The sequence below is a fragment of the Rhea americana genome, unplaced genomic scaffold, assembly GCF_003343005.1.
Source record: "Rhea americana isolate MKP2758 unplaced genomic scaffold, rheAme1 scaffold_24, whole genome shotgun sequence".
NCBI lineage: Eukaryota > Metazoa > Chordata > Aves > Rheiformes > Rheidae > Rhea > Rhea americana.
The window spans coordinates 7,439,480-7,462,969 of record NW_028186357.1 but is presented as its reverse complement, the minus strand read 5'-3'; the positions used below and the strand labels follow the sequence as shown (position 1 = coordinate 7,462,969).

The 23,490-nt window shown below is 37.0% G+C and overlaps 2 protein-coding genes across 3 annotated transcripts; one reads left to right on the top strand and one right to left on the bottom strand.

Moving 5' to 3' along the window:
• Positions 1-53: 53 nt before the first annotated feature.
• Positions 54-12,115, top strand: TK2 (thymidine kinase 2). Of its 2 annotated transcripts, XM_085306446.1 has the most exons (9): positions 54-159; positions 445-519; positions 1,787-1,840; positions 3,553-3,642; positions 5,726-5,799; positions 9,600-9,688; positions 9,979-10,058; positions 11,333-11,413; positions 11,806-12,115. In XM_085306446.1, the coding sequence occupies exons 1-9, from the start codon at positions 64-66 to the stop codon at positions 11,902-11,904; spliced, it is 738 nt and encodes a 245-aa protein (XP_085162572.1). In that variant the 5' UTR covers positions 54-63; the 3' UTR covers positions 11,905-12,115. The 2 variants fall into 2 exon arrangements, with proteins under 2 accessions (XP_085162572.1, XP_085162573.1); XM_085306447.1 differs by lacking the exon at positions 445-519.
• Positions 12,116-19,211: 7,096 nt separating this feature from the next.
• On the bottom strand, positions 19,212-23,469 carry LOC146595087 (uncharacterized). The gene is made up of 2 exons (XM_085306444.1): positions 23,409-23,469; positions 19,212-21,396 (listed from the first exon to the last, which is right to left on the bottom strand). Exon 2 carries the CDS (start codon positions 21,242-21,244, stop codon positions 19,964-19,966), a length of 1,281 nt encoding a protein of 426 aa, XP_085162570.1. The 5' UTR covers positions 21,245-21,396; positions 23,409-23,469; the 3' UTR covers positions 19,212-19,963.
• Positions 23,470-23,490: the final 21 nt, after the last annotated feature.

Sequence of the window (23,490 nt, the reverse complement as noted above, 5' to 3'; positions counted from 1 at the left end):
GATGGAGAACTTAACCTAATAAATAGGTTCAAGTTAAGAGGCTTAGTATAGTTATGGGTTTTGATGATCTCTCTCTTTTTTTTTTTTTTTTTTTTGATTGTAACTATATTTATTTTAATTCTAGATAAACATCTGATAAAAGGAGAAGATAAAAAGACGGTAATAGTTATTTGCATTTTGTTCAGAAAACTGTGTAAAATGTACAGTCTCTTGCTTTATTATGATCAAAGTAATTTGCAGCCGCTGGATGTGGTATGTTTTACTGAGTGATATCCAGATGGTGGGTCCATTACTGAGGCTTACTCAGTGCAAACCTGTGTTTGATTTAGGTCTGTAACTTAGAGTAAAATGAGGAGGGACATGTGTAATGTATGGTACTGCTGTAAGGAAAAGCTGCAGTATTGGGTCAAGTGTTGTATCAAAGATGATATTGTTTTTCATCAGATATGTATCGAGGGGAATATTGCAAGTGGAAAAACAACATGCCTGGACTATTTTGCACGATCTACTAGCATTGAGGTACTAATTTTAATTTGCTTTATGTTCATTTACTCATTAAGAGGTCAGTTAATCTGTAGATTAGTTTGTCCCTCTGTAAATTAGCAGCACAATACATTTATTTGCTTTCTTATGAACGTAAAAAAAAATCTTAGTTGTATCTTGTAATAATCAAAGACAAAGTCATAATGATGAAAAGTATCAATGTCATACAACTGAGAGCCCCAGTAAATGGATGACTTTAGGAAAGAAAACTGCCAAACCCCTTTAATAATTGTTTCTTGAGAGATCTCAGGCTGGTATAACATTTAATCTCGTATTCTGTAGACGGAACGAGATTAGAGAGAAGGCAAACTTACTTTATTTTAAGCAAAATCAAACTGAGATGAAACTTCAGTGATGAACAGTTCTAGTGAACATCAGATGTTAGTATTTTTCCCAGCAGACCTGGGAACTCATTTGATAAAAAGTCTTAGGACTTTTCATAGAAGTGCTAGCTCTCAAGATATGGTTTGGTAATTTAACAAGATCGATACGGAGTAAATAACTGTTAACCCAAGGGATATCGAACTTTAATTTGCATGTAGCACAACATTTAAGAAAACAAACCAAAACAAAAAAAAGACAAGTTAACTTCTGCATCTTATTAGATTCTTCTGTGCCTGGGCCTACAGTATAGTTGGAATCAGATAGGTCTGCTGTGATTTTTACCTGTTCTGGGTAGAAGTTTTTCTCATTACTTTTAATCGAGTTCTAGATGCATTTTGTTTTTTAGATCACAAAAAATAAATTGGAAATTCTTAGAATGCCATGCTGATCTTCATCTTCRGTTCCTTTGTTAACCAGTGTTATTCTCTGGGAAATTAATTTGTGAAGCAATGAGCAGGTCATTAAAATGAAAGGCGATCAGTACTTAGCCATTCTTTCCCCTTTGGAGATTTACTGATAAATGACTCTGAATGAGAAATTATATCCAGGCTTGTTATGTAAACAAGCCAGTGTTTTATTTTGGTGGTTTAAAAATAATGAAAATATTCTTTATAATGAAATATTACTTCATTATTCTAACAATATCAGTTACTACATTTTGTACTTTAGAATTGGTGCCATTTTTGAAGAGAGAAGAGCTGTCCAGTACACATTTTGAATACTTTATTTAGTTATTGCTTGTTCATTTGAAAATAATCCTATCGTCAAAGATTTCAAATCTAAAACGTTTAACATGGAACCCTCTATTTTTCATACATGTTTCTCTCTGCCTCCCCCTCGATATATGTACATATAAAAGGTTTTGACAGAACCAGTGTCTAAATGGAGAAATGTTCGTGGTCATAATATTCTGGTAAGTGGCAGAAATTGATTCTGAAATTACTGTTCTTTTAAAAAGACACACATGAGTTCAGTCCAGTCAGTAAAACTTTTAGGAAAGGTGTGGTCGTACATAGTTTGATAGAGCTAAAAATATAGCTCGTGATGCAAAAGTCTTTTCCTGTGATCAGGACATGCATTAAACATATATTGCATGTAAAATGTGATTTCAGCAAAAATTACAAGTCTTGATCCTTAAGTAAGTCAGTGCTGATAGATACTGTACTTACAAAACACCTGTTTTCAATATTTTGGAATTTTATCAAAGCACCAGGGTCTGGCTGCATGTAAGCGGTTGTAGGTAGTAGTTCAGATAGGCTGCTGGATTGTATTGGGTCTGTTACTGGGTATGAGCTAAAGAAATTCACAGAAAAGTAAGCTCTGATTGTCCCAGTTTTTAAATTTACTTATATTACACTATTTACGTTTTTTTGCTATAAAGCTACCTCAGAAAGCGAGAGGTTGATCTGGACAGTTTAGATGGGCTCACTGATGAGGGTAAAGTCCTGGGAGGTCTTGAGAGCTTTTGTGGATTTCTGGGTATTCATCTCTTCTTGCAACCATGCCCTACCAGTATGTCACTTCCCATATCAGTGCTCTGATAAAATGGTCTGAGGCCTCTGACTATGTCTGCAGGTACAATTTTGCTGGAATAGTTGAAGTGGTTTCTGATGTCAGTCTTCCCTTCTTTTGTAATCACACTTCTATTTCAGAAATGGCTGGATGAGATGTGTATCCACTCTCAAGCAGATGTGGAACTCAGCTGTCAACACAGCACAGCAGTGCATATACGTGCCAGCCTGCATGTGCCCAAAGCTGTATTTGATACCATTATTGCTAGCATAGGTCCTTTGGAAAAGCAGGCAGCCCCCCCCTTACTGGGAGCTTCTGACACTTTGCTTTCTTACTATTAAATGTGAGGGGATGGGGCATGCTTGGCTATGTCACACCCCCTTAAAGCAATCTGTGTGCTTTAGTAGTTCTCATTCTAATCTTGAACAGGGAGAGAAGGAGGAGGTCAGATCTGTGGACTGAAGCCATTYTACTGTCTTTAAGTTTTGTTACCTCTCCCAGTAAATACTGAATGATGTCTTAAGTCAGATGTTCCCTGCAGATTACAGTAAATATGTGTGGGGGAAGTGGAAGCAACCAGGGAGAACTGGAGGATCTGAGAAATACTTTAATAATCCTTTGAGGAAAAAAGCAATTTTGTTTTTCTTTGTTAAAAGATACCTTTTCTGAAGCCCAGACCATAGTTAGAGCCGGATTCACTTTTCTGGATGGAGTGGGTATCCCGAGAGCCTATCAATTCACAAAAATGTAGTAGCAGATAAATTCTTTTAATTACTGATGTATTTAATTTGTCTCAAATAAACTGTACTTTGACGTGATTGTACCAGGTGCAGAGTAACTGTAATTCTTGAATTGAATTTAGTGAGCATCCCCAATACCCGATGTCAGTAAAGACTGGGATTGCAATTCTCACACATGCTTTGTGGAAGGCAAATCATCTAATTAATCATTTAATTCTTGTCAAATCTGATATCAGCAGCTTTAGTAATTCTCTTGCTTTCAGCAATTCTGATGTAGTGCAAAAGCTTATGAAATAAACATCATTTTTCCTTTTTTTTCTGTTAAACCTAATAAAAATTAGTGTCTGCCTTTTGCTTCTATCTCTAACACCAGGGCTTAATGTACCAAGATGCATCAAGATGGGGGATAACATTACAGACATACATACAGCTTACAATGTTGGAACAGCATACCAGACCAATGGTAACTAAATATATATTTTTTTCYTTTAATTTAAAACAGAGATAGTAAGGTGCAGTTATGGATAGTGAATATTTTCTTTAACTTCGTATCCAAAAACTAAGATACTGTTTACATTAGTTCTTTGTTCCTGCAGTGAGCATGAATTTGGGTAGTGCAAGGACAGCATTGATATGCTCAACACATGCTCAAGGAGACATGAAACATCTGCTTCCTACCTGCACAGAGCTTTTATTTTCCAGAACGAATATTGTTTCTTTTACACCACCCTTTTGAGTCAGACTTGGAAGAGTATCTTCATCATCACATGACAATGACCTGTCTTGATCTGTCTTTATAAATGTAGCTACTTCAAACCTTGGCTATACACTAGATAATCTTAAAGGTAATATCAGCAGCCATTCTACTGTCCCGTGCTATCTTGCAAGAAGTTAGCTCTTGCTTCTCATGTTTATACAAAATAGTTCTACTAAAATTCTCTATTGCTTCTTCTCAAATGGTTTACATTTTTTTCCTTGTCACTTTCTCTGAAACAATTCACATACCTTCTAGTCCTTTCTTTTTATCAAGATCTTTTAACTTTGCTTTCCTTCAAGCACTTTTCATATTTTTTATACCAGATCTTCCATTTTCTGATTACAAGATACCATCTTAAGTGGCACACTTGTACCTTAGTGATTGTTCTTGCATTTTACTTTGAGTTTGCTTCAGGGCAAATTTTCAGAAGTCTCACATAGAGTAGTGATACTGCAGAGATAATGGTATTTTCTTTCCAGAACAGTTGTATTATTCTTAACTCAGGCTTTCAGAGGAAGTACCTTTTTTTTTTTTTTTTCTCAAGTTCCTGCACTGAACATGAGTCAGTTGTCAAGTCTCTAGAATGCCTAAATTTTAGGGATGAGCCTGCTGAATCTGTATTCAGTGTTAGCAAGAGGATATGGCTGATGAGCGCACTTGTAAATATGATGCATACGTCCTAGTAAAGAATTGAAGAGAGGGAAAGGTCAGCTGATTGAAGGAGAGATATCAAAATACTGTCAGTTCAGTTGCTGTTGAGACAATTCATCAACAGATACTACAACCATAATGTATCAGATTGTGATTGTATTCTTGTGACTGTGTAGAGGATTGTGAAGATTCTTTTTTTCAGTCTGCTTGTTCATGTAGGAGGCAGCCAGGATACTGTTGTTTGTGYTGAATGCAGCCTGACTGGTGACAGCTGGGTGCTAAATGGCTTGATTTGACATCAGTACATGCTGAACATAATATATTTTGGGAGTTTGCTTCCCAGAGAGCACTTCTGTTTTTTTCAGAATGATAGAAATCTCACTCTCTTGCTAGTGTACAGAAAAGCTCATTAAAAAATCTCAAGGATTGGTCTGCATTTTAATCTGTGCTTTGCTGCTAGTTCCCATCTAAACCTTGCTGGAGCAACTGTTACTTGTGTGGTCATTTATGGGCAGAATAATTGATTGGAAAGAGCTATTCCAGGGTTGACTTGTTCTATAGGGACCAGAGAGTATCAGAGAATATTCCTTCTCCAAAATGGAGCTCTATTTGAATACATCTAAGACTGATTAGCTGGTAGTACTTTGCCACATACAGCTATTTCTTTGGTATTTGTGAAGAGGTAGGAAATCATTTGAAGCAACTTTTACACTATTTTCTTGCTGTAGTTTTTCTATTGAAGAGCCTGTGCTGTTTACACAGTAACACACAAAGATGGCAGGAATTCAGGTCTGCAAATCCTAAATGGACTGCTTCGCCCCTGCCCCAACAGTTAATAGTTAGCTTCAGCAACTGCTGAGTTGAATGCTTCTGCAGTTACCTTTGAAACTTGCTTAAGAATAACAATTTAGTTACGTAGGTGCTTAATAACGCAGTGGCCATAAGTAAGACTAATAACATTTTTTTTTTGTATTTTTTTCCTAAAGGTGATTTTTTTTTAATCACAAGAGCTGGAAGAATTGAAAGCATATGTATTTTATAATAGAGAAGACAAGATGTGCAATATAAACTTGAAAAGAAACAAATYTTTTAAGCTGCAAAATGTAAAGTGGTCAGTGGCTGTCATTTTGTTTTGTAGATTTCCTCTGTAAGAATGATGGAGAGATCAATTCACAGTGCAAAATACATTTTTGTAGAAAACTTGTATCGAAGGTATAGTATACAGCTTTCTACTTTAATTTTTTTTGGCTTAAATTAGATTTTCTAAAATTAGATTTTTTTTTAAATAGACTATTTGCATTTAAGTAGTCTGTGAAATCTGTTAGTTCCATGTTGGAGTGGCAGTGCATTTTGCATGGATAGTGTTGACATCTTTAAAGAAAACTGGTAGAATAAGAACTACAGGATGTGGGCCAAGTTTTAGCATTCTTCAGAAGTACTCTGTGAATTTAGAACACCATTTATTGAAGTTTTCTGCTCTCCAACTGGATACAGAAATATTGCATCAAAGCAAACAAATACACCACAAGAATAACACTGTAGGAGGGGGAGAACTAGACAGACAGTGATTATTATCCAGCCTAGCATCCAGGATAACTATCTCTTGTAAGTAAGAACCTAAACAAATGATGATTCAAGCCCTTTCATTGCTCAGAAATAGGTTTTGCAAGATAAAAATAGACAGAGAACCCCTTGCTAGACTAGAGAGTAAAGAAAGAGCAAGAACTATTTTCCTGTAAAGGTTGTTTCCTCTATTAGCCTTGTTTCCTGTCTCTTTACATCCCGTGCCCCTGGCCATATGTTTAGGAATGGCCCATATGTTGGGCCAGTCTTAGAACAAATAGGCCCAGCCCAGGTTATCTTGCTTTGGGGGATGAGATTGTGGCCTGAGCTGGAAAAAGCATTTATTACCTGGCCTGTATAGAACCTGCCCATCTATACTAGTGGAAATGCTGAAATAATGCAGTTATTGGCACTGATTTTGATTTTTTTTTTGTTTGCTTGTTCTTTTTTTTTTTTCCTAATAATGCTGATTTACAGTGGAAAGCTATGTAATAACGTTTTAATGGATTTTTCAGTGATTTTCAAGGTCAAAACCAGTTTTGCTCCTGTTCATAGGAGAATGGCTGCATGCCACAAGGTGGCATCTGTGCTACATAAACTCTTAGTCTGTTACAGAAATTGCTTCAAATGCTTGCAGAGAGACACGCTAAGATGCGAGGCAAAGAGAAACAGGAGGAGACACTGTTTATCATAGCCTATATACAGTGGAAATATAACTGAAATTTCTTTCTTGTTTTTAATTACTGACTTGTTTTTTCATTGTAGAAGGGTGCTTTTGTCCCACAGACTGAGAGCTTTGTTGCTAGTAGGCTGAGTCTTCATGCATCACATCTATGTATTAACTTTGTAATAATATTATTAATGGCATCTAAGCTGTTTGACCATTTCTGCATTTTTTTAATGTTGGATAGCAGGCATTTACTTTGTTTTTTTGTTAAAGTAAGCAAGAGGTTAGTTGGTATTACTAATAGCGAATCTAATTATGATATAAGGGTCTATAGAAGGGTTGTAGATAAAACAAAAATTTGGGCTACATGAAAATAGGAATTTTGCATCAGATTAAAAATCAGTAACTCTGTCTACCCCATATCCTGTCTCCAGTGGTGGTCAAAAGGACTTGAAAAGAGTAAGAACAAGGCAGGCTTATATTATACTTTCTGAATGTAGCTTTCCAAGCCTCCAATAATTTAGAGTTTAGGGGCTTCCTAATGGTCTTGGAAGACMATCATGAAAAATCATGAAAGTGGAGAAGTTGGTGACTGTAAAGTGAAAGGAAACCATGTTGAAGGGAGATAATGAAAGGGGAAGTGCCAAGCTAGGAGGTTACTTGTGTTGTGTCGGTCTTTGAACTGATGCTGTGGACAAGGAGTGAGAGTATATTAAACAAGTCTGTAGGTATTACGATGGAAGATCGTAAGTTGAAAACTAGATGTATATAAATTGATCCCAAAATAGTAGCTAATATCATATACCCCTGAGAAAGGTAAATGTGATTCCTGGAAGTACCTGGCAAATGGTTTTTAGTCAGAGATAGGGAAATTGTTACTGCTTTTGTGCTGTTATGAGAGCTTTTAACATTACTGTTTACACTTCTAGCTCCTCAGTCATGATCTATGAACTAAAACTGAAACAGTTGCAAAGCTGTTTTCATTCATGCTAGAATGATCAGGAGACTGGAAAGCCTGTCTTAAGAGACAAAAACAGCTTGACATGTTTATTTGTACAGGAAATTTGGGAGAATATGCTTGTCATCTGTGGGAATTCCAGGTGCAAACACTAAAAATGTAAGAATTTTTTAAGTTGAAAGAATGTAATAGCAAAAGAATAAATAGCTATAAAAAGTCTGTGGCTACATTAGGAGGTATTAGGGGCCATCAGAGAAACAAAGGAAGAACACAGACATATGCTCGATACATTTATCTAGAAGGATAGTAGGTTGTTAAAGCTGCAAAAAAGCATGCAGGGAACATAGTAGCCGTTGCCATTGTACAAATTGGATTTTGCCTATCTAATGGAAGATCCATCACTGACCTGACAGATGACATTAAGTAAATTTTGCTGAAAATTTCATCAAAAAAAAAACGAGCTCAAGCTATTTAACTGTTGTCTTCAACAAAGAGATTGTTTAGTAGGAAAATTCTGTCCATACAACTGTTTAAAGTAATGTATAAATGAAATATGAATAAATGAAATAGAACTCTTTCCTATCCCTCCCCTCTTTCAAAATAAGCCCAAGATTGAATGGGATAAKCATGCTGCCAAGATCAGAGGTTACCTTCTGCTCTTTTCTGTAAGAGAAGGTATTCCTGGGGTCCCAGAAGATACTGCAGTCTTAAAGATGCAGAACAATCCCTTGTTATCTTCAGTCTTTACAAGCTCTTCTCATATAGTAGAATGATTTGTTTAAGTAAGGGATGAAGAGCTGTGGAATATCAGGAATACCAGCTCTTCTTTGATCCAGTGTCACTCAGTATTGTGTTTTGGCTTTGCAGGCTTTTGTTCCCAGAGTGAGAAGTAGAMTAAGATCTACAAGAATAATGGAAGGCTTAATTTATGAGCAGCTGCTGTGAGCTTCTCTAGCATGCGCAGATATGCATGAGTGTCCAAATTCTCATTGTGATTGCGTATCTCAATTTAGCACTTAAAAAGAAGTTAATGATAGGTGTAAAACCGTAAAAGAATCTTAAATGTGTGCACTTAAGTGTGCATGGTGTGTTGCAGTGTTAGGCATTAAGAATTCCCCTTTTCGTATTTGAGTTAACTGTTGTTTATGGTAGAAAAGTAGTTTCATTCATTTTTAACTTTGTCAGCAAATTTTGGAAAGAAAAGGGCCTTCTAGTAAATTTTAATCTTACCTGAATTTTTAAGGATCCTGAGCCTGATCAAGTATCTTTATGCGAGTATACAGTGGACTCCACTGGCACAGGGAAGGCAGAGGCATGTTGTCTGTAGGGAGGGCATGCAGAATTTACCTGAGTAAACCTGTCAGTGCTGTGTAGTAGATCAAGCCTTAATGGTGGTATGCAGCACAGTAGTTCAGATATATTTGCAATCATCCTGATGTAAAGAACATTAGTTATAAATGTCTATTTTGACACTAATTTGTTGTTAACATATAAATGTCAATATCGTCTTTTTCTTCTTAGTCACCAAGTAGTTGTTATTTCTTGACTGTAGTAGGAAAATCATTAACGATTGCAAGTGCTAAGAATAGCAACATTATACTAGTAAGTATTTTATTAAAAATAAGGAATTTCAAACTTTTTTGATCCTATGAACAATACTTTATGATGTCTTTAATGTGGCTGGCAATATTGGTCTGCTTTTTCTTGTTCATTGAATAAATTGGGCRTAATTCTAGTTAGATGAGGGGAGAAATGTATACATGAGTTTAGAATTGATTTCTGCATGTTGTTCAATGAACGATAACTTTTGTTATGTTTATTCAGCGGAAGAATGCCAGAAGTGGATTACATTGTCCTAACTGAGTGGTTTGATTGGATCAAGAACAACACTGATGTGTCAGTTGATTTGATAGGTAAAATTACGATGGGATCTTGAGGGACATTTTGGTTGTTTTACTGAGAGGAGAAAGAATATATTTCTTGGTCATCATTTATGCAATGTGGTAATATCTGTGATGTCTAGCGTCAGACAGCATGGATTTATGGGAGGGTTCATGGACTGATTAGCAGTAACACCAAAGGGGAAGTTTAGTGGTGAATACTGAAGTCAGGATCCTTTGCATCTGTACTGTTTGAAGTAGATTTCTTCTTAGCTTTTAAAGCTGATCCTTAAACAGAAGTGTTGTAATTTTTATTACGGCAGTTTATCTGCAGACTTCTCCTGAAGTTTGTTATGAGAGATTAAAGAGAAGATGCAGAGAAGAGGAGAAGATCATTCCTTTGGTAAGGAGTTTCTTCAAAAATTGTGGTTACAATGAATTTGAACCACTATAGCTTAAAAAAAATAATGATTACACATTTAAATATTAAAATTATATCCTGAGTATAATGCCAAAATGTAGTGCAGCTATTTCCATTGCAAACTAAAACTTTGGTATTTAAATCTGAGCTATTTTCTAAAAGTGATCTATTGTACACACTGACTTTCCCAAGGGTCATGTTTCAGTAAATCAGTCTGACATTGCTCACTGTTTAGATCTTCAATCAATGTTAAACTTTCCCAGGAAGTAAAAAGCCAGTTGCTTTTGTGTTACTAAACAGCATAAATATACCCAAGTAAAGCATGAATACTTGTGCATGCAGAAGGCAAAGATTTATGTGGACATTTCCTGTCATCTGCTGTTACTAGGATGTTTATGCATGAAAAATGTCTTTGCTTGTATCTAAAAACAGGCAACTTCTTGAAAATCATTAGCATGCTTAAAAAGTAAACTATACAAATGGAATGATTGGTTTCTTTGTCACAGTTCATAGAAGGGCCTTGCATTTAAACAAGTCTTCTCATAAAGAAAGCCTTAATAGRAATAAACGTAGTTACATAAGATGTGCTGTATATTATTAAGGTGTCTACTATTATGTAGTTCTGTAGTAATGTTAAACTGTCAGTTGAACATTTAAAAGAAAATGAAGAGCTAAATTCTGGGTCATGTGAAATTTTGCCTTGGAGAATAAGTACTAGAGTGGTTTTGAAGAGATACTGTTATTTTGCAGCTCTACTAAAGGAGGAGAAATAATTATGAATGAAAAACGTTAAGTTGTCTCCATGAAAAATCTATTTGTTGATGGCAGGCAGAAATGCTTTTAGAGACAATGAGTTGGAAATAGGAGGAAGTGAACTAGGAACTTCAGGAAAATGTATTGGCACAGGGAAATGCCTCGAGTAGACATTCACTATAGTTTTGTCTTTTTTCTTTCAGCATCTCTGTTGTATTTATCTGCTCTGTAAAATCTTAAGTCAGGTTACRCCCACTGGAGCATGGTTCTTGATCTAACAACATGCTCAGAGCCCTGCAGTCCTATCAGCTGTGTTTATTTGAGTTTTCTATGGCGTGAAACTTTGTATTGAGAATACATTTTCTCAGAAACCTTCTGATACTTTGTTTTTGTCAATCAAAATATCCAATGCTAGCTTTCATATGTAGTCCTTAATGAATATACTGTAATTGCAATGTGTTTCATCCCTGTAAGTATATATTGTTTGAATAACTCTTTTCTAGGACTATTTAGAAGCTATTCATCAGCTCTATGAAGAGTGGCTYGTTAAACAGACACTTTTTAAAGTTTCCTGCCCAGTGCTTGTGAGTATAATTTTAGTTACAACCATTTTAGGATATAGATAATTATACTCTTTGAATATTAAGAATGTTATGTAGTGGTAGAAGTAAACAAATCCTGCTTTTATAATAACACTTGGAAAAGGAAAACCTCAGAAACATATTTAGAGCTATTCATAGTTTATATCATTAAAGTCTTGTCTTTCTGTTAGGTGGAATTTGAGGGGTTATTCACTGTGACTGTAGGATCCAACCTGTAGCTTTTCTATGAATGCCAAACTCCGAACAGCAAACAAATTGAACTGATTTCTAGGAGGATTTCAGTTTGCCTTCAGTGGTAGTCCTGTTCTATTTTGCTGAAATCAAACGTGTTCTACAAGGTCTAAACTTCTAATGCTTGTATTCTTGTTCTCAAGGTTATTGGAGCTGACCATGACATGCAGAAAATGATAGAAAAGTATGAAGAAAACCGGGACCAAATACTAAACCCATATAATATGCAACACTGTTTATAGAAGTCTGTTGTTACTGTATTTTAAAAATCATGTTTATGAAGTCTGATTTTAGGGGAATTCTGATTTGCAGTATTTGCAGTACTTCCTAATGTGATGGTTTATGCTTTAGAATTATGCTTTGTGAGATACAGACTTTTGGTATGAAATGTCTAAAAATATTTCATAAGCAGAATATAAGCTAATTCTTCCATGTTTTTGAGCTCTCCATCAAGTTTACCGTGTCAATTCTGTCTGGCTCAATTATGGTTATTGCTTGATTATTGATTATTGCCAGCATTGCTACTGCTTCCTGTAAATAACCTAAGGTGGTTTTTTTCCCTTTTTTTTAATGACAATTCTATTTTTTTGTAATTTCAAAGAAATAGTTCCATATGAGAGGTGAGTTGTCCTCTTTTTATTAGAAACACCAAGTGAAGTACATCAAGTTTAAGCAACATTGTTAAGTAAGTTTTGTTKTTTCAAGATAGGGGGTCTTATTCTAATCCTGCTTACACTAGTGTAATTTCATTGAATTCAGTAAGTTTCTTCCACTTTACATAAAATCACAGTAAWGTTATAGTCCTGCAGATACCTGTGAACTAGCATAGTCCCACTGAATTCAGTGGCAATAAAAAAATAATATAAATTTAATAGGTGTTTGGAGAATAGGTCTAAGGTTTTTTAGGCCAGATTTTAAAAAGAGCTTATTTCTTAGTAATTTTCATTGTATCACTGACAGAGTTGAGGACTAGTGAAAATATGGGGTGCACAGAATTGTCTGTTACTTTCAGATGGTGATGTAAATAGTAGAACTAATTGGCAATATAAATACTAAATTAATTGCTCTCTTAACTATTTTGGCTTCTTCTTAGATTTTTTTTTTTTTTTTTTTTTTTTTTTTTTTTTTTTNTTTGTAGAGAACTATTTTCTTGGAGAGCAGAGAAGTACAATAGAGGAGAGAACTATTTTCTTGGAGAGCAGAGAAGTACAATAGAGGATTAATTCCTGCTCTGATGTTAGCAAAATTGTTGAGTTGCTCTTAATTTCTGCTTTATCCTCTGGAGCGTAGTCTTCAAGTTCATGCTTTTAATGGAACAGTTTTGTGACTGCGTATTAACTTTTTGTTTCATTTGAGGACAATGATTCCTTAAGTATTATATGTAATTACTTTTTCATAAAAGTTTTTGTGTTTAATTGGAACAAGCAAAGTTAACAGTGCTTTAAAACACACTTATGTTAATGTAGCTGAGAGCTCTGTAGTGAATATTGCTAAAAATAGATAACAAAACTTGAATTAGTGTTCTGATCAGTTAGTATCTAAGTGTCTGTAACATAATGGAGGGATAGTAACTTCAGTTACTGGCCTTTCCATGCATTTATACTTACGAACAGTATCCAATTGTATCGTTCTTGGAGATACATCACTTCACTCCTTTTATTTTGTAATTTTGTGGTAGTTGTATAAGCCCCAAATGGTTGTAATTGAAATGATTGCACCTTTTTGCAAGTAAGGAAATGCAGTCATTTCTTTTTTGTATCTGGTGGGAATTCTTTTTCCGATCAGTACAATTAAAAAATGATCAGTGCACTGAGAGAGTGCTTCCTAGTGAAGTACTGTACTGATATACTAAAGCTTGCAAACCCAGTTTTGCCATTGAATGGCTGTAAAGCTTTAGAAATCTAGCTTAAAAAATAAGATTTTACATTTTAAGTAATTATCTTACTTAATGAAGCTTGGTTTTGATGGGATAGTAGTCATTCTGAATCCTTCTTGCAACTGTTTTCTTTTTCTTCTAAAAGAGACCAAAAGAACTATTTCCAAGGAAATAGTTTGTAAGYTTGAGTCATCTGCATGTTGTTTCTAACTCCGATTTGATTGTGGATTTTAGAAATAAATTACATGTATTTGCAAGGTAGCCCGACAATCTAGAAAAGAGCACTTTATTTGTTCTGTACAAAGAATCTTTAACTTACTGTTCTCTTTTCTTTCTGCTTTTAAAGCAACATATTGAACAGATCTTTTTCTCCTCCCCCCCTCCCATATTATATCAAAACAGCAGTTTGGAAGGAGGTTATTGATGGTCATAATTATAATAAAAGGAATATAAATTATTTATATAACTTATTTCTTAAAGATTACAAATGTAAAGGCTACAAAGAATATGATSGTTTTAGTTTTTATTATGTATTCATATGTAGATTTTCAGTATACAGAAATATTGGGATATTTAATGAGAACCGGGAGCAAAACAAAACAGGTTGCTTGGTACGTGTTTTAAATGTATGGTATTTGCAGTCTGTTATAGTTGTGTAGATAAAAAGTATTAAACAACCACAAACAACTGTTTTTAAGCCTGAGACTTGCTTTCATTTCCTCAGTTGATAGGGAAGAAAAAGAAAAGGCAATTGGCATTATCCTGATATATATTTTGTTCTTTTTGTTACTGAGAGGCGATGATTTAGCAGTAAGGCAGAAAATAACACAGGAGGTACCCTGTTTCTGCAGGCATACTGAACTTTGAAATCAGTGGAGTGGATCATATAAACAAACTGCAACTTCAGGGGATTTTTTGTTTTGTTTTTTAAGATATGTCCTATAAGGGAGGATGTAATCTTTACTTGCAGTCTGAACTTGCATTAACTGGATTTGTAGACATTTGGCAAAATTTATTTCTGTATCTGAAAATCTATTTTAGGTGTCCATGAGATGAATTAAAATTTTTAATTTTTTGTTACTTCTAATGGAGTATTGAGATTTACCTCAGCATATCTTGCACTGGGAAGGTGTCAGAATCATTCTGTGTAAATTTCAGATTATGTGAAGAAAATCACAGAAGCATAGCATCTCACAGAAATGACTAYTGAATCAGTCAACCTGTGTGGTATCCTGTTTCCCACAATAACTAGTAGTGGATGCCTCCTGGAACAACATACAAATTAAAGAACAGTGCCTCCTTTCCATTTAAGCCCTTCTAGCTCTTTTGGGTTTCCTGAGCCATTGGTTAATCTTTGTGTTTAATGGCCCATGGTGGATTTTTTTTTCTGGAAATTTATCACTTTGTGAGCCTCTGTAAATTTTGGCATAATATCCTGTGGCAATGTGTTCCACAATTTAACTGCAATCTATATGAAAAGTGCCATCTCCTTCCGTATTGGCTTTTCTTCATTGCTTACGTAGTTTGGATGCATATTCTGTCTAGACTTGGATATTTACTTTGTCCTAGTCAAGGTGTATTAGCAAATCAGCAACATCTGACAGCAGCATATAAACTGAAGTGAAATAGAGCTGCAGGAAAAAGATAAAGTATTGTTAGATAGGTGCATTCTCTTTAGTCTGACCTTTCATCTCTTTTAGCTTGGGAAACATGTTTAGGAGATGTTACTTGTTTGATTAAACATTTCAGATAGGTGACTGTCCAAGACTGTAGGTTCTGTGAAATCTCAGAAATTGTCTTCACCTGTGTAAATAGCACACAAAAGGACTGCCCACAGCTAGAAATAGCCCAGCATCTTTCTTCAGTGCATTTCCTCCTGTAGGAAAGGCTGGATGTTCTGCCATCAGCTGCTGTTAAAAGATTCTGTCCTGAAGCTCTCTGTACTTCTCCTGAATAATGGCTCTCCTAGCCAGTTACTGTCCTCTCTCAGGACTTTGAGGATTCCATCCTGCCTGTAGAGTATGGAGGTTTAAGCAAACCTTGTGTATTTCTAAGGCTGAAGGAGGTAAGGGGAAATTATTGTCAAATGGTGTTTTGTGGTAGTTGAACAATGGAGGTACTTAATGGGGCTAAAAGAAAGTTGCCAGCTTTTGAAAATGAAAATTTAGTTTCAGGACAAAAACTAACAGATTCATTTTATACATGAGATAAATGTAGTTGCTTTGTCTAATCCAGATGCTGTCCTCGTCTCTCAATCTTTTAAGAGAGGTTGGCAGACACGATAAGTATTAGTGCTGTATCAGGATCAGGACACCATTTTAGTAAGTGCTGTGTGAACTTGCACCTGAAAGAGTAATTTCTATCTGAATACGTATATAACTTCGAATAGGAGAGTGACAAACTAGAGGAGCTGTTTGTTACCTGTGTATTGTATGCATACTGCTTGCTTTTATTTATTTTTATGCCAAAAGGGATAGATCCTCTGCTCCATCCTAGAGCTTTCTGGCTGGTAACTGATATATATGCCCCCACCCCTACTCCCTTTCTGCAAGGCAAAAATATATATGCTTTCCCCTCGCTTTCTCTCTTTGAGAGTGTGCTGCTTGGTATATTCCACCGCAATCCTAATTTCAGATTTTTTACTATTTAAATCCTGTGAGAATGAGCTTTGTGGGATTGAATTAACTTATCTCACTTAGAGAGCTGTGCCTGCTCATTTTCAGTGGGTGGGCCCTTTAGCCTTGATTTGCAATTTACTGTGTAAATAGAAATGTGGTGTAACATGTAGAGAGGTCACTGGTTGTTACTAACCCAATGCTTAGATTAAAAAAAAAATCTTTTGTGATGACAGATCTGAGTTTTAGAAGCATATGTACCTTCCTCGGTGCTTTGCAGCACCTTCCTAGTTCCTGTTAGCTCTGCTTTGTTTGTGTCTCAGGCTATTTGTTATATTGTTTCTAAAAACCTTTATTTATTGTCCTGAAGCAAAAAATAATTCTTTGCTTATTTAACATTTGCCAGTTGTTCTTTTTTTCTTTCTTTTCTTTTTTCTTTTTGAAAGTCTTGCACTGAAATTTGGTTGTGGTTCCTGGCTTTTAAAAGCAAAGAGTTTGTTCTAAAGACAGGCTTTAACACCTTCACTCCAGACAGGGCAAAACTGTGTGTGTGATATGAATGCTAAGGGGGAAAAACGACTATTTTAAGAGACCTGGTGGGAGAGGCTGTGCGAGTGAATAATATCGCCAGCTACCAAGGTCTTCAGCCTGAGCTCTGTGTCTGCACTGATGAAAAGAATTTCTCTAATCCAAGGCTTAGGAGCTGAGCCCTTCGAAGGGGTTGTGTGCAGCATATAAATTTGTGAACAGCCTTGGCCTTGTGTCTATGATAGAAAGACATCCAGTTAGTAAATCCCCATTCAGTTCATAGTCAATCAGGACCAGCTGTAGCACAATTAAAAGTTGACAACTTGCAAGAGGATATGCATGTATTTTACAAACACAAATCACTCTTCTTAAGAAAGAGGCCCAGGCAGCCAGCACTCTTGCTGACTAGCAGCTGTACTTAGGTGGCAGCTCTTGTTTAAGTTAATTATGCAAGGTGCAGTGGTCATTAGCACAGGGACAGGAAGGCCCTGGCAGATGGGGCAGAGATCTCATGGTCCTTTTTGTCTGTCTCTCTCCCTCTCAGGTCTGACTGTATTTACAAACATGATTTCAGACCCACTTCTACCCTGCCCTGCCCATTGTGGAAGTTGCACAAAGGAACACAGCTTAAGGCCTTTTAAATACACGACTTATCTCTTCAACTGGTTTTCAAATCCAGTCTCTTCACAGGAGTCTGTAACTTTAATGGAGTTGTCCCTGAAGAGACTCCAGAAATTTGGGAATACAGGAATACCTTTTAGTACAAGACCTCAAAACCTACCACTTTACAAAGACATTTTTAATTTCTTCCTGTAATAACAGGGAATTCAGAGAAAAGTATCTTAAGAGATTTTAAGTGGACAGTACCTCCCTCTATAAAGGCAGACAGAACACTTAACAGTCCTGGTCAATCTGCTGTGAAATTTCTTTTTGATCTAGGTACACAAACACTATCAAATACTAAATTCTCAGCATGTAGCCATTTTATATTCCATGGGTTTTGTGCAACTGTTTGTTTAGTGGGCTTTGTTCAGAGACAAATATATTTAATATCCTTAATCATAATATCTCTACTAGTGTTCCTGTGATTTTTGTGGAGCTGTGGACTGCAATGCAATGTAAATCTGTTAGTGAGCTAGAGAGTGCTTTCTCTCTTCTGGAAGATCCTCTGTATGTATATGTATGTTTTACCCTTGTCAGGTTGCTCGTAAGCTGTTGAACACGGGAGATGCAGCTCCAAAACTGTGCTCAAAATGGGGCAACATGAAGATCTAGGTCCGCTAACTGCCAGATAYGGTGAAGACAAGCAATTTTGTACAGGCTTATTGGGAGAAATGAGTATTTAAAGATGTCTAGTGCTTCTCACAGTAGGTGTTAACTGAACAAGGGTTTAATAAAGGCCAGAAATAGTTGTAATGGAATTAGGTCCATACAATGGTGACAYTTCAGTGTCATGGTTTTCAGTTTCCTTGTGCCTTGGCTCCTCATGTGTAAGTAGCTATTAATTACTCTTCCTCTAAGGTAGTAAAAATAAAAAATGAAATGATATGCATATGGATCCTGCAGTGCGAGTGGTTATCTAAGCATTTCAGAAAGCATCTTCATTTGTGATAAGAAGTTTTGCAGCCCTGAACAATTAACACACTTAAGATTTAAAACATAGAATTTTAATATCCCCCAAAGGGGGAAAATGCATCTTAAAAAACCCAATATGGTTAACAAGAACACCAATAAGTACTTCAAAGAAAGAATAGCAAGGAGATACTGATCTGTTTATGCGTATTTGTAATATTTGTCTCCGTCCAACCCCCTACCCAAGGCTGAAGAATCTTGTCATTTGAAATYACCTTAGTCAAAGTTTTATTCTTCCTATACCGCTAGAATTAAGTGATGACAAGACTTCAATGAATTACTCAAAAAGCAGAGAATTTTCCATTTTTAGCTCCCAAGTTCTAGTATAATCTCTTTGTTCCCCTTTAAATTTTTTGGTATGGAAGTCCAATACAAGCAATTGATACTAACTAATTTCAGTCAGTATTTTAGGTATTCATGAAAGAAAAAAAACATTCTTAGGACTGAAGTGCTACTGGAAATATCAAAGTAATTTTTAATAAGAAGCAGGTTGTTGAAGTTACTTGAAACAGTATTGAAATAAGCTGTTTTTCTAGGTAATATTTATATAAAGAAGCATTGAAAATTTTATGTTGAAATGCAGTACAGCTGACTGCTTGCTTATCTAAATGCAAAACATAATTAAATGTTGTATTAGATATTTTCCAGCAAGGCATTAGAGGTGACTGAGGTTCTCAATATTAGGATTCCAGCTGCAGTTGCACAGTTGATCTGGTAGTAACAATACTGCTCCCTTTCATTTTCAGGTCAAGTCTCTTCACATACCACTTTCACCTACAGGATAGTTCTTATCCTGGCTCCAATACTTACTGGTACCCTTCTCTGATTTCCTCCAGCCGCTGAGATGCCAGGGAATGTATCTGTGTGTTTTTTTTTTTTTTTTTTTCTTTCCCTTCCCTTCCCTTCCCTTCCCTCCCCTTCTCTTCATTTTAGTGAGACAAACTGGCTCACAGAAAGGCCCAGTGAACTCTAGAGCTGGTGCAAGGTAGGTGGCAGGAACAGGAGCAAGGGAGGTGACAACTGCAGAAAGATCTCCCTCTACTGCTGGCAGTTAGCTGTCATGATGCTCAGTGCTTATCTGCAGTGGTTGTCACAAAAATTTTGGTGACAAATAGAGACAGGTATAAAACCTGTAATAGCTTGGACCTTCTAAATGTGATAAAGGTTATTACCCCTACAGGAAAAAAAAATAGGGCTGTTTAAGTTTTTTTTTTTTAATTATTATTATTATTATTAAAGGAATGTTATCAAACTTTCTAAACCTATTTTCAACTGCTGACAGGCAAAATATTAGCTCAGAGCACAGCTCCACAGGAATGCAAATGAGCCAACAGAAATGCCCTTCAGTAAAGCACTTATGAAGCTATAAAATAAGGGCCTCCAGTTTAGAAACATTTACCCATGTCTGTCATTGTMCAACATGCTAGACTTGCTCCATTTTCGTACTTGGATTGTTACATGAACAAGTCTTTAAAAATCCTCCCTCTTTTTTTTTTTTCACGCTTCTCAAAAGTATTGTGGTTTTTAAGTGTTCTGATAAAGCTGAACATCTTGTCAAAGGGATGATCAAGGCCACAAGTGAGGGGGGAAAAACCCAGACATCTTACAAATAAAGCACTGGTAGAATTAAGTATGATGGTGAGACATTCCTCAATCAGTTTTGTCAATGATGACATAAGGCTCCTGGATTTCATTTATTTTTGAATTATAACTCTCTGGCTTTACTTCAATGGATTCAGGAGAATCTCCTTCAGGCTGCAACAAGTTCCTTCTGCCATGTGCAGTGGTGCTGCTTATGTTTGGAGACTGCACATCAATACTTTGTGGTGGGATGTAGGTGGGATTAGGTGGCTCTCTAATGTGTCTGAAGCACACACAAACTGTGTGTGCATTAGGACCGTCCATTAGAAGTCTCTTATTCTCAGACCCGTTGGTGGGATCCTCTGTGTTCCTAGTGGAACTGTGCAGATCTGAAGATGGCGAAATACATGCAGCTGTTCTGCTCTGTGTCTGAGCATTACTTGAGTAGGCACACTTTATTCTGGAATGATTAAAATCTCTTTCTTGCCTGTCACTTGTACTTACATACACTATTGACTCAGGTTGTCTAGTTTCCTCTACTGGATACATTAGCTCTTTTTGAGTTTCCTTGATTTGTAGTTTGGTAAAGGTTAAAGACAACTCACAGACTTCCTCTTCCCTAGGAACACTGTGATCTGGAACAGATGCAATATCTTTGTATGGCAGAGACTTCAGCTCATTGGGTTCATCTTCAGGGTCTGTGTCTATGCAGTTTATGGCATCACTAATTTTTGCTTCAATTGACTCTTCAGAGACTTGAACTTTGTACTCTGAACTATTTTTACTGTCACAAGAGCTGTCAGCAAACATTGCAAAGGCTGGTGGACCACTTGCTCCTGGTGAGAGTGGCACATGTGGGATCTCATTTTCAGTTGACTGTGCAGTGACTGCCAAAACACATTCTTCACTTAAACTGTCCCTTGGCTTTTTTTCAGAAGTTTTTTGAGAAAGATTCTCACTGAAAATAGGTGTTTGTCTTATGACAATGTCACTATATTTGATCAAGAAGTCCTCACTGTCTGAGCACTTGCCCGGAAAGTGTGTTGTGTTAATGACTTGCCTTTGGTGTTCCTGAAGCCTGTCAGTGGATTGAGTAACTGCTAACTGAGGTATGTCGTCTTTGATCTTAAGATTCCTAGCAGCTTCAAAGGATATATCACTGTTAGTTGAAGACTTAGGTTGAGTAGCCATGCACAAAACTGTCTCACTGTTTTCTTTGTTTTCCAGATTTTCAGAGTCTTCTCTCAGGGGTGTCTGATCCTCTTTGTTCTTATCTCCATGATGCCAGTGCATTTGTGTTCCCTTCTTTAAGGTCTTTTCCAAAATGCCTTGTTTTGCTTCATTTGTCATTTCGAGGATAATTTCACACTCAATTCTTGCCAGGAATATTTCAAATGCAGTCTGTTTTGTTTCCTCATTGTTTCTCTTTCTGACAAGTGAGAACTCTGTTGCTGTTGTTGCAGTGTAGCCTATTTTCTCCAGTACTGTTTTTACTATGTCATCTGGGAGCACAGATTGAATATAGTAGACAAAATTACCAGTGAATGTCTGAAATAGAATGCAGCATTGAGAAACAAATGAACACTGACAGAGATAATAAAAGGCAAGAGACTTCCTAGAAACTGAACTTAACAATTATTTAAGCTTTTTAGAAACCTTTTTCTTAAAAGTCTTACTGAGTTTTGAATTGAGGCAAGTGAGGCTTTTCCAACAGCACTGTCAGCCTGTCAAACATTATAGCTTTGCTCCAGCATAGTAATTTCTGAGAAGTTATGTCAAAGCTGGCATACTAGCCCAGAGTTTCAGTATTTTTTTTAAGGGGGGGGGGAAGAGGGAAAGAAGAGGAAAATCATTTTAATCAAACTAGAGAAATTTGTAAGTAATAAAGACTGTGTTCCATTGAAGAACGTAAGGTTTCTCAACAAGTGAAAATTTGTGAAATAAATTACTGAGGCTGGAGTCTCTTATTCTTGGACCCATTGGTGGGATCCTCTGTGTTCCTAGTAGAACAGCACAGATCTGAAGACAGCTCAGTATGTGCAGCTGCTCTGCTCTGTGTCTGAGCATTACTTGAGTATGCACACTTTATTTTAAAATTAGTAAAATCTCTTACATTCCTAATTTATCATCTTTTCCTAAAGAAAGGGACATAATGCACTTAGCCTATCAGTCATATATATTATTTAATCTGTGACACAGTACTCCTTGGTTCAGGCTTCTGCTTTAACCTTACTATTGCAGAATTACCATTTCTTTGAAAATGCCTTCTTACATCAAAGGAGTATTCTAGAGGAGATACTGCTAGAACATGCATGCCTTGTACAAACTGTCTTCAGAACCTGACTTGCATAAATGCTGCTACTGTGCAGCAGCTAAAAAGCTGTTGAATGCTTGGCTCCATTTTGGAGCTAGCTTAGGCAATAGCCCTAGATTTTAAAGAGGAAGTAATTTTTGGTTTTGCTTGAAACCCCGTGACAAGAGAGAAGGTGTTGACTGAAGTATGAAGACAACTAACCAGGTAAGTCAGGACAGAAAGGAGCTAGGAATGCACAGTCAAGACTTTCACAATCTGTGTACCTTGTTTTCAGRCTGTCCATCTTGAGATGGACTTAGCTACTTCGTAACACAAAGTTAGTCCAGGAGTTGGTCCCACAAATACAAAATTTGAGTGTAGAACAAATCAGACCCCCAAAAGGCTGTARTATAATGTAGGACTGGGCCCGGTCTGTTATCAACTAAAGATGTCAACAGTGACTTTTATTCCCCAGATCCTGGTCTTTCCAGAAGGGAAGTAACGAGCAGGCACCCTGGGCTGTGGCATCAGAGGTGGGAGAAACAGGAAATGGGTGAATTGTGCGTATGACCAGTAACTTTATCAAATGTGTACCTATGACATTGCTTGTTCTTCAGTTTGTGCCTTTCAGTGCAACTGTTCCAGGCCTTCAGCTGGCTCTGGCAGATTCTCCTAGTCTTGCACTCTGGATTATGTACTTCAGTTTTCCCTACAGCTACCCGGTCTTCAAAATTTCTGTTTGTTTTTGGTGAAGCCTAAGTTTCTTGCGGCACAGAAAGCTGAACCTACTAATTGCGGARGATGTATGAGGGAATACTAACCTAAAGTTGTTACCCACAGAGGTCCCTAAAGACAAGAAAGAGGAAAGAAATAGCTTCTCCTTACCAGCATCTGTTGCTGTAGAAAGGAAAGTAGACTTGCATTTTGGGTAGCAGGAGACTTTGCTTAAACACATGAGAGTTTTGCACGTGTTCTGGGCAGCGCGAGGGTGGGGAGAGGACTGTGTTCAGCGTGCTGCGAAAAGCAGCAGCCTTTCCGCCCCCTGAAGAGGGCTGTCCTACCCCCACCTGCGGTGGGGAAGGTGGCACAACCCCTGGAGCAGCAGGTCCCCCGGGGCCATCAGCGCCGCCCCGCTCTCCCCTTCCGCCTCCCAGGCGGCGCCGGCTGCGGCCGTTCAGGCCCCGCGGCCCAGCGGCGCGGCGAGGCCCGCAGCGCTCCTACCTTCAGCGACTTGATCTCCTTCCTCCAGGGGGAGAGGAGGAGGTTGACGCAGAGCAGCTCCAGCACCTCCAGCGCCTTCCGC

Bases quoted from the DNA above. Each gene is read 5' to 3' on its own strand.
- LOC146595087 (XM_085306444.1), bottom strand. From the start codon at position 21,244: ATGACAAATGAAGCAAAACAAGGCATTTTGGAAAAGACCTTAAAGAAG.